This window comes from Eptatretus burgeri, chromosome 3 (genome assembly GCF_056783735.1).
Source record: "Eptatretus burgeri isolate ZD-2024b chromosome 3, Ebu_testis_v1, whole genome shotgun sequence".
In the NCBI taxonomy this organism is placed as follows: Eukaryota; Metazoa; Chordata; class Myxini; order Myxiniformes; family Myxinidae; genus Eptatretus; species Eptatretus burgeri.
In genome coordinates this window covers 101,755,275-101,766,973 of record NC_140963.1, presented here as the reverse complement: position 1 = coordinate 101,766,973, position 11,699 = coordinate 101,755,275, and the positions used below count along the sequence as shown (strand labels likewise).

Below are 11,699 nucleotides of genomic sequence, written 5' to 3'. Positions count from 1 at the left end.
TCTCTTGTGCCCATACCTGCGTGACCCTATGTGCGTGGTCGTACGTGCGTGGCCATACGTGCAAAAAAAAAACAACTTTCAAACTTTGGGAAACAGCTGTTTCCCTTAGGAAAATTCAAACCTTGGGATTAATTTATAATGTGAACAATTAATTCAAACCTTGGGAAAAAAACAGCTTTCAAACCTTGGGAAACAGCTGAAACTGATGAAGAAGAACAATATCAAACCTTGAAAAGGCACATACTCAGGTCCCCAGCATCAATTGTGATGTAATATCAAACGAAGAAGAACTGTGACGTCAATCGTGCAAAAAAAAAAAATTGACGTCAATAGTGATGTCATAGCACCGTGTCCTGTCATTGGTCGATAAATAAATGGCCATAACTTGGGAACCGCTCACCCGATTGACATCAAACCTTGAAAAGGCAAATCCGTGGGGCCCCGGCAATATTCCTGGCAAGTTTCAATCCGATCGGACCGGTGGTCGTTGAGAAACGGCGGTCGCAGACAGACAGACAGAAACACACACACAGATTGCTGGAATTATAGATGGATGCTGAACATCAAGCAAGGAAGCAGCACGCACCACCTTAAAAGTCTTTGTCTGACTCGACGGTGGTTTGAACCACTAACCTCCCAGACTCATAATGGATGCTCGAGCCATTACATCACTGAGTCTGATGGTGCAGCTCTAAATATTCTTGCTCCAGCTCTGAATCATTAAGTAACAGATATCACCTCGTGGTGTGCTGTTGAGCACAGCCAAGCGTTTGTGAGTGCATGCATTTTCATGTTTGAAAAACAAGTCATTTGGTTTGTCAGTTGGCCTTTGCAGCTCAAGCTGGACAACTTGCTCATAGCTGCTGTCCCTCATCTCATTTTTCATTTTATTTGTTCCATTGTCTCCTTGTTATGCCTATGATGATCTTGTTTTATCGTGCATCTGTTTTGGGGTGTGTGCATTCCAGGAGACGTCAGAGTATACCTGCACTGTCGTACACCTGTGCCTTGAGGCCTTGCAGTACTGGTTTGAAGCCATAAAATTTGTTGACGAGGTATGTTATTTTTATTTTTATTTCCTTTTTTTTTATTTTAGGCCTTAATGACTCGAGGGGAATCTTCACTGACAGCTTGGAAAGGTTTTTTGGGTTTATTTTCTGTTATCCTGATGTAATAAACTATTGGAATTTTGAAGTACTGAGAATATGAGAATCACATTCTTCACTGCATGGTCATTGTGCAACTTGTGAGCAAAGCTACTGAAGCTTATTCGTTATGTAGCTTATAGACATATTGATGGCCTTACTGGCATCTACTTACATTTCACTTCTGCCCTGTCTGTTTACAGCCACTGCCCAATCAGCTGACCTTCCACATACCCCTGCACCGTTACTTTTCCATGTTCTTGAGTCAGGTACGAGTTCTGAGGATGTACATAATATTTGCATATAAAGTTCATTTATCTCTCCTCGTATTTGTTTCTTCTTTGGATTATTTTGCAATTCACATTTCCTGCATTGGCATTTCTGTTCAAGTCGTGCCATCTGCCTTCATCGCTCTCCACATCAACAAAGGTCCCTCAGTCAAAATGTAAACCAATTCCTCAGGCGCCGTTCTCTGTGCAGCGACGATGCTGACTTCAAATCGAATGTGATGTTCAAGTTAATCCCTGAACTGAACGTGTTTTCCCCATCTCTGTTGTGGCCTATATGGTTGAGCGTCCTGCAGTGCCAACAGACAGGTGGCTTTACAACCTTCTGAGGAAAAAAAATACTGAAGAAAGGATCCCATTCACATTGATCTGCCATCCAATCAACCTTCAAATTGAGAACATCCTCCAGAGGAACTTCACTTTTTTGACAGAATAATCCTGAAACGGCATCAGTTTTCCCACAACTTGTCTCACTCATTTCCTATAAGTCAGAAATTTGTGGAATTCTCTGGTTAAAGGACCATTCCTCTTTGATCTCCCACCTGTAATGTTTGAAGTGTTCACAGAGTTGCTACAACACCTGCCATTTCTTCCAAATGATCATTTCGTTCTCAGGACCCAAAGGCAGTATTAAAGTCACTCCACTTTGACTGCATGTTATCTATGGAATGATGTGCACGCTCTGCATGAATATCTATATCTGTGAAACCGGGCAAAGTCTGTGCAATCGCTTCCATGAACACTTGCTTGATGTATGAACCATGGCGATTTGCTCATTGGCGTTTGCCCTTTTTCCTGCTGTACCTTTTGTTATGCTGTGTCCTCATCTATTGTGTCCTAGCTCTTCCATGAGCCTCGACCATTTATAAAAAAATAAAAATAAAACCACCAGCACAGAGCTTTCCAAGCCAGTTTCTTGACATTTCGATCTTCCCGGTCATTCAATCAATCACAAGGCAGTGTTCAAAAATTCTCTCCATTTCAACACCATCGACAGTTGTAAGTGCAAAGAGCAAAGCCTTATCTACAAGATTAGGACGATAGCTCCTCACGGTAGTAGCGAGCACTTTTCATTCACATGGTTCTCCCATCTCTTACAACTTTTCAATCCTCTCCCTCTCTCTGTTTTCCCCCTTTTAGTTTACTTTATTTCATTTTATCCACTTTCTCGCTCTTTCTTTTTCTCTTTTTTTTTGTACACAGAGTCAAGGCTCATGGAAGAGCAAGAACACTGAATGGATCAGGAAACAGCAGATGAGAGGGGTGAAAACTCCAACAGCAGGCTTGAAGGACAAAATTCCAACTGCAGGGTTGAAGGACAAAATCTGTGCGATTATTTCTGGGAATGAGGCACATTAAATTATTTTGGGATCAGAGCCATGTTGGAAGTTTGGCAGTTTAAAAAACGTTAAAAAAAAGAAAAGAAGAATAGTACAGGATTGTATTTACTTTCAGGAACCATTATTTATTGATATACACTTTACCATCTACACAACCAACGCAAACTTTGTATGATTTATTTTTATACGCTTCCATCTCCACGTCCAGCCTACCATCGAATGTTAAATTATTTATTTATATGCATTTTTCTATCTCCACGACCAACACACCATGTTGGTTTTTATACATGTACCATTGTACAGTGCCTTCAGAAAGTATTCACATCCCTTGACTTTTTTTCACATTTTGTTGTGTTGCAGCCTGAATTCAAAATGGATTACATTTATATTTTTTGTCACCGATCTACACAACATACTCCATAATGACAAAGTGAAAACACGTTTTTTGACATTTTTACAAATTCATTGAAAATGAAATTTAGAAATATCGAATGTATTTGGACTACAGTGTAGTATCCTCATTGGTCTTCATTTTGATTACGTAAGTATTTAACCCCCAAAGTTAATACTTTGAAGAAGCACCTTTGACAGCGATTTCGGCTTCGAGTCTTCTTGGGTATGTCTGTGTCAGCTTTGTACATCTGGATTTGGGGATTTTCTTCCATTCTTCCTTGCAGATTTGCTGAAGCTCTGTCAAGTTGGATGGGGAGCATCGGTAAACAGCAATCTTCAAGTCTTTCCACAGATTCTCAATGGGGTTCAAGTCTGGGCTTTGGCTGGGCCACTCCAAGGTCTTTCACGTTCTTGTTCTGAAGGCATTCCAGTTTTGCTTTGCCTGTATGCTTGGGGTCATTGTCCTGTTGGAACGTAAATATTCGCCGCAGTCGAAGGTCTTTTGTACTTTGAAGCAGGTTCTCCTCGAGGATTTGCCTCTATTTGGCTCCATTCATTGTTGCCCCGATCCTTACAAGTCTCCCAGTCCCTGCTGCTGAAATCCTCAGAGCATGATGATGCCACCACCATGATTCACAGTACGGATGGTGTTTAATGGGTGATGAGCTGTATTCTGTTTCCGCCAGATGTAGCACTTTGCATTCTTGCCAGTGTTCAATTTTCTTCTCATCAGACCACAGAATCTTTTGCCTCATGCTCTAAGAGCGTTTCACTTGCCTTTTTGCAAACTCCAGGCATGCTGTCATGTGCTTTTTTCTCAGGAGTGGCTTCCTTTTGGCCACTCTCCCATAATCGTCCATGGGTCAATGTAAAAAAAATTAAATCTTGTCATATTTTTGTATATAATCTTGGCAAATGCATTTAAATTCCTCTAAATAGTATTTAGGACATTAAAAAAAACATGTTGCCAGTTTTTCTATTTGATCCCGGGGTGATTTCTGAGCAAAAGTATGAAAAAAGAATTTGTTGCCACAAAAATATTTTTCTATTTTTGGGGAGCCAGACTTTTGGCAAATGCATTTCAATTCATCCAAATTATCTAGTTAAATACGAAAATAAATATTGCCAATTTTTTCTTGAGGTATTTTGTGCCCTCAGAGTCAAAATATGGTTAGATTGTTTAAAAATTTAATAATACAAAATACTACACTAATTCTACCAACAACTGATATTTTATTATCTTAGGTAACATACTGGGCTGCAGGCGCGGATCTAGGAAATTTCAATTGGGGGGGGGGGGTGGGGGGGGTGCGTCGGGCCCGACTCACCAGTGCCGAAGGCGCGAAGCCCGTGAGGGAGGTCTGGGGGTCCTCCCCCAGAAAATTTTGAAAAATAGGCACCCGGAAATTCGTTTCTGCGGCCTGCTTGAGGCTCAGCAGAATCTCAAGCAAAGCTGGAGTGTATATGTGAGAAAATTTGGCATTTTTTTGGTCTGTGGGAGTGGGGCTGTGAGGGGGCCCTGTGAGGGGTGGGGGGGTCGGACCCCCCCCCCCCCATAGATCTGTCACTGGTGTCACCTAATTATTGCATTTGTTTCGTAAGTTGCAGATGAATACGTCCCAGCTACGACTTCATTGCTGTTACAAGTTCTGATTGCCGACTTGTGTCAAGCCCAACATCTGCACCTTCACAGAGAACGTAAACGAAGATGGCCACCTCTGTTGCATTAGGAGAACCAACTATTAAGAAACAATCAATTGACTTTGACCTCTGCCTCAAATGCCAAGGAGAACAGTGGGTGAACACTAAAAACAAAAGGAGAGAGCTGGAGTCACTGACGTATCCAAAATGTGAAAGCTATCAGAAATTTCTTGACTATACCAATCAAAGAGCTGAATATAGGAATCCTGACTTCGTTCATTTGAATCAACGGCTGCATGGTTTGTCAGCGGAGATCTTGGAACGAAACCATGCTGTATGGCACAGGACATGCTACAGTGAGGTGACACACAAAGGGCACACTGACAGAGACAAAAAGCTGTACGAGAAAGCACTGTCTGCGAAGAGTTCAAGCGTGTTGTCATACAAGAAAGAAGGGGGATGACCCATGTCAAGTAGTACCACTGTGCCTGATAGCAGTGAATCTGCTGAGTCAATGAAAAGGTCACTCACACAATCTCACGTCAGTCCGTTCAACCGAGAGTTTTGTTTCTACTGCCAAGATATCAAACACGAAAAGAAACATGCCAGATCTGGTTCAAACCCAGAGCAGGTTCACTTATGCAGAACTTCAGACATTGGAAAATTACTCAAAAAGATTGTAGATGCCAGTCATAATGACCAATGGAAATTGAATATGGCAGACATCCTTGCGGAGGGAGACTTCCTCTCCAGGGACATCAGGAACCACACAAGTTGCCACACAATGCACTGGCAGTGCTACGTGCAGCAGCCCCAAAGGCTCAGTAACAGGGACAACCAGTCAGACAAAGACACTGTGGCATCTATTTCGGCGGAGATTGAATTATTTGCCGACTTGAAAGAGCGCTTGAATCAAGGAGACATCATCACACTGACCGAGGTGGCTGCACTGTACACCAATATGATGCACGATCATGGAATTCACAATGAGAAAATCACTCTGCAGGTCCTGTTGGAGAAAATCCTACAGAACATCACAAATTTCACAATCACTGATGCCGTAGGGAGGAAGCCAGCAGTCCTACATTCCAATGAAGCTGGTCGCTCTGCTATAGACCAGGCAATAGAGTGGAGAGACATCAAAGGAGAGATGAACACAATCTTCTGGTGTTCCAACATAATTAGGCAAGCTGTCCTACGGTCAAGAAAGGATGATCCATGGTCCTTAAATAGGTCACTGGTCGGGTGCAGTGAATCAGGTGTACCAGCTGAACTGATCATCTTCACAAGATGGGTCTTGCAAGGAGCAAAAGCGGCAACAACCGAGACACTCACCGAACACTTGCACAACTCGTGTCTCATCCTGTCTCAATCAATAGTACAGGCCTGCAAGACAGACAGACAAGTGACTCACCCCCATGTCATCAGAGTCAATGTTCCACAGTATGTTTGAAAGTCCCTATTCTGTTGGACTGTCACTGTACCAGTACCACAACTTCCGAAGTCAGAAGGCGGTATCGCTGTTGAGCAAGTTTGGCGTTGGGGTCTCTTATGACCGTGTCACTAAAATACGTAACAACATCGCCAATGCCATCTCTCAGAATATCAGAGAGTACGGTGTGTATGTGCCACCAGGCCTTCTGCACAACAAGAGGATCCGGGCTTCCCTGGACAACATCGACAAGAAAGTGGACACCCCAGATGGAAAAGGGAGCTTCCATGGAACAGCCCTTGGAGTGTACCAGCGATCGGACCAAGGCGAAACAGTGGTGGACCCAGTGCAATTCAGTGAGAGTCTGACATCTGCAGGCCTACAAGATGTGCCACCAACTGATATCAACATGGTTGCATGTACGATTGAGGGGAACCCAAAGCCCAAAACGAGTCCACACTACACCAACTACAAGATGGGAGTGTATGATGAGAGTTACGGCAGATCACAGACCAATGACATTGGGTGGATGGTGGCACGCTTCTTCAACAGGCCTAGTGTTCATGAGCCTGGCCCAGAAACACTGCCAACGGAGGAAGGTGAACCAGAAGAACCCACAGCTAACAGGATGGATGGAGAACAGCCTGTACCTGTTTAGTTTGCCTACAATTCACTCACACATATCCCACTGCCTGCGGATGCTCCCACAGTAGTGGACCAGGCCTTTGGGCTTCCTATCGTCAACGCTGCAGCCCATGAATGGACCACTTTGGTCACGGCACTGGATCAGCTGTCAAGAGTGAATGATCTCGTGACTGGACCAGACAGCAAACTGGTGGCAACCATGGATATGGACCAGTACAAGAGGGCACTGAAGCCTGAATACCTTGACCCGCAGTACAAGAACAAGTGGGTACTATGCCCTGGTGCATTTCACACTGTGCTATGTGCCCTGCGGTGCTTGGGCAGGACAATTGAGGGGGCGGCCTTGATGAGGCATGGCAGGAAGCAGACCTGTACAGCAGTGTTACGTTGAACCAGATTATCAATGGCAACCATCGCAACAGGGCTCTTCGAGCTCACCAAGTAACACTGCAAGCACTGTTCGACCTCTGGCTGGGTGCATTTCTGGAAGACCATCCCGCAGTGCGTGACTCCCTACGGTCAGCAGCAGAGGAGTTGACTGATGCATGCAGGGCCAACCAGGACGTCCACACGGCACACCAGGCATTCCTTGTGAAGCTGGAGTCTCTGAACATCGAGAAGCAGCTGCTGGGGTATGATGTCACTCATGACAAGGATCCAATGTACAAGTGGGCGCGCATGTACATGAATCAGGTCATGGTGCTGCTCCAGTTTCAGTGTGCCACACGTGAGGGTAACTGGTTCCTCTACTTGGCAGCCCTGGAGAAACTGTCTTTTTTCGCCTACAATAGGCTAGATTATGCCCAAAACATCCCGAGTACATTGCTCGCATGCATGAGATGAAAACCACAGACCCAGACATTTGGCAGGAGTTTGTGAATGGCGACTTCACGGTGAACACAAGCAACACTGTTCCATTCACTCGCATTGGTGTAGACCAAGCCATGGAGCACCTCAACAAATCTACCAAAGGTCAAGGAGGAATCTCTGGGATCACGTCGTACCCAAAGACTCTACTCAAGTTCTGTCTCACAGGCCCTGAGCTGGCACGCCTCTCTGCAGAGACCGAAAGACTGGTTGCACTATCCAACAGTGCTATATCACATCAACACCACTGCCTCTCCCAGGCCAAAGTTCGTCGCCAGGAACGAGCTATTGCACAGCTGAAGACTGTGCTTGTACAATGCAACATCTTCAAGGGGTCCAGTACTGAGCCTGATCCCCAGGCCATGACAGGCCGCATGTTCAAGCTCCTGTCAAAGGAGATACTCCCCAACAATGTCAAAGAGAGCATCCTGTCAACAGAGCAGGTTGGCATGGGTGCCTATCTGAGATTCGTTAAAGAATGTCTGACTGGCAATGAAAACCTATGGTCCAAGATGACAAAGGTCAAACTGCTGTCTTGGAGTGCATCTGCAAAAGAGATCAAACTGAATGCTGGCTCCAAAGCTGTGATACTGAAGGCAACATCATCACTCTTTGCCAGGATGCTGGTGATAGCGCGGTCATCAAGAGAGGACATTGATTTGGAAGCAGTGATTGGCACTCACGAGTTTGCATATACAAACCGGGTGTTGATGAAACCAGATGGATCGGTCCACCCAACAACTGACAAAAGCACAGTAATCCACCTACTGGAGAATCTTGTGCAGGCCGATAGTGACAACCCAAGAAGCTACTATACACAAACCGACTGAAGAGAAGGGGTGCTGTCTCATAGTCGATGGAATGGCAGTCTTGCTGGAGTTGATGGCGGTCAAGAACTTCAATAACTGCAGTGACCTTGGCACATCATATGTCAAGATCATCGACTCAAAAGCTCGAGGCCATGACCAAGTGAGGGTCATCTTTGATAACTATACCAAAGTATCTTCACTGAAGGAAGGCACAAGAGAACGGCGCAGAGGCAAGTCAAAGGGAATCCGATCCTACATAGTACAAGATTCAACTTGCATCAGAGACAAAGGTATTTTTCTCGCAAGCAACGACTCAAAGGATTCACTCACTCTGTACCTGGCTCAAAAACTCATCGACATGAGTACTGCTGGGAACCTGGTGACCGTGACATGCAGTGGTGTTGTGACAAACTCTGACTGGCCTGTCTCTACAGGTGTGAGCACACATGAAGAGGCAGACACTCTCATGATTCTACATGCGGTGGAAGTTGCAGAAACAGGACTCATCGCAGGGTGCCACAACTGGGCATCAAACCAGCAGTATTCATGGGCACCAGGGAGCGCCATCACAAAGTCATGCTGAAACCAATCTATGACCAAGTTGGTCCAGATAAAGCATCTGCTTTAATCAACTGGCACGCACTGACTGGGTGCGATACAACTGGACACATACAAGGAAAGGGCAAAAAGGGATGCTTCACAGCATTCCTTGCATCAAGCCCCACAGTACTGCTGCACTGGCTGGGCTTGGAGAAGGAGCAGAACCATCCGCTGAAGTGGTCAAGGGCTGTGAAGAGTTCTTGTGCGCACTATTCTGTCCTAGACGACTCCACATCTCCCAGGCGAAGGACCTCAGGTGGCACCTCTTCAAACTACTGAAGCCTGAACAAGGAGTGGACAAACTACCACCTACCCATGGTGCTTGGTTGGAGCATATCAGGCGAGCACATGTACAGGCGAGTGTTTGATCACAGGACCTGGTCCTAGACCCAGTCATCCGCAACCCTCTGGAGCTTGGATGGCAGCAGCAAGATGGTCGACTGGTGCCAGTGCTGACCGAGGAAGCACCAGCTCCAGATGGAGTTTTGCAGCTGACGCGATGCAGCTGTGCATCCACAAACAGGACATGATCAGGCAGGTGCTCTTGCAGACACCACAATCTTGTCTGCACCTAACTCTGCAACTGCGCGGGAGATGAGGACAAATGTCACAACACACAACCCACTGTAATTGGACAAGATGAGGAATAGGAGTAACGTAAGGAGCAAGGACTCAGGTGTAAATATATGTGGTTTGAAGTGGGACACATTGGTTCACAATAGGAGTGACTGATGTTTGCAAAATTCTTAATGCGACACTTTGTCCATTGGAAATTCAAATGCTCATCTTTTTGAGACTCCATGTGCTGGTACTTGTAGTGAAGAATTATACATTAATAGCATTTAACTGCACAATATTCACACACAGGGACTCATGACTATATGGAAACATACTCTCATAGTGGATTGGATGAGATCATTTTAAGGGGTCGCACGGAATACTTACTAAAGAAACTAAATTTATGGTCAAATATCACCGCATTTTTCACACCAAAGTTTATTTTGGACAAAAATGACCCTGGGACCACACAGAAAAACTGACAACAACATTTTTTCTGATCAGTGATGTATTTAGATGGAATTAAACACAGTTGCCAAGATTCTATATGAAATTTTTTTTTTTTTTTTTTTACATTGACCGACGGACTATAAAGCCTAGATTTGTGAAGTGCTGCAGAGACTGTTGTCCTTCTGGCAAGTTATCTCATCTCAGCTAAGGAACTCTGTCGATCTGTTTAAGTGGTAATTGCATTCATGCTCACTTCCCTGACCAAGGTCCTTCTTGCCCAATTGCTCAGTTTGGTCGGACGGCCAGCTTCAGGAACAATCTGGGTCATTCCACATTCTTTCCATTTCCTAATGATGGAAATTTGTTTTCTTCATGATTTTCCTCACTGCGCTCTTTGGAACTTTATACACTCTAGAAATTGTTTTATGCCATTCCCCAGATCTATGCCTCCTCACAATTCTGTCTTGGGGTTCTATGGACAGTTCTTTGGACCTCATGGTCATGATGGTTGTGGTACCTTCCATAGAAAGGTGTGTTTCTTTATAAATCATGTCCAATCAATTGAATTTGCACAGGTGGTCTCCAGTCAAGTTGTAGACACATCCCAAGGATGAGCAAAGGAATTTGGATGCACCCGAGCTCAATTTGGAGTGTCATATTAAAGGTGTTGAATACTTGTTGATGCAAGACATTTCAGCTTTTCATTTTTTAATACAACTTTGTAAAAATTTCTAAAAAAATGGATTTCACTTTGACACGATGGAGGACTTATTACGTGTCGATCTATGGCAAAAAAAATCTCAACACAAACCATTTTAAGTTCACGCTGCATCACAACAAAATGTGAAAGTCAAGCGGTGTGAATACTTTCTGAAGGCACTGTACGTTTTTTATATATATATATATATATATATATATATATATATATATATATATATATACAGTACATGAGTACAGTATATACTTTACCATAACCTGATACCGACATACCACATTTATTTATTTATTTATTTATTTATATACCTTTTTACCATTTGACCACTGACATTGCACATTGAATTATTTTTATTTATATGCACTTGTATACATTATACAAGTTAAACACATTTAAAATGTAAAATTTACACGCTCCATTTTTATGGTGAGTTTGGGTGTTGCGTCCTCTGAGGAATTGTTTTCTTGTTTTTTCATGTTTCTCATACCTCATGTTGTTTGGCACATTTCTGGGAGTGATGCTTTCTGCACATAATTTTTGTCATGTTTGCTGCCTGTTGGTGTACATTGGAAGCAACAAAGCACACCACAAGCTCTTTGTGACCACTTTGTGAAACCTGCATACCATGTTTAAACATGTTCTGTCTTAATCTCTGTCAACATGCACATGAGTTCAAATTGGTACATTTTGTGCTGTCTCCTGGTGTAGGCTGTGCGATCTCAGCAGTTGGATCTGGATTCGTTGCTTCCAGACCAGGAGTTGTTGGCCAAACTCATGGTTCACCCTTTACAGATCCAGGTGTGGCTATGCTCTCATG

The 11,699-nt window shown here is 44.0% G+C and overlaps 1 protein-coding gene across 1 annotated transcript in view; it reads left to right on the top strand.

Moving 5' to 3' along the window:
- Positions 1–11,699, top strand: part of UBR3 (ubiquitin protein ligase E3 component n-recognin 3) — a 226,773-nt gene that overhangs the window by 75,311 nt on the left and 139,763 nt on the right. The window contains exons 9-11 of the mRNA XM_085872189.1: positions 969–1,055; positions 1,349–1,414; positions 11,591–11,680. Of these exons, the coding sequence (XP_085728315.1) occupies positions 969–1,055; positions 1,349–1,414; positions 11,591–11,680 (243 nt within the window). The remainder of the gene's footprint in view (positions 1–968; positions 1,056–1,348; positions 1,415–11,590; positions 11,681–11,699) is intronic.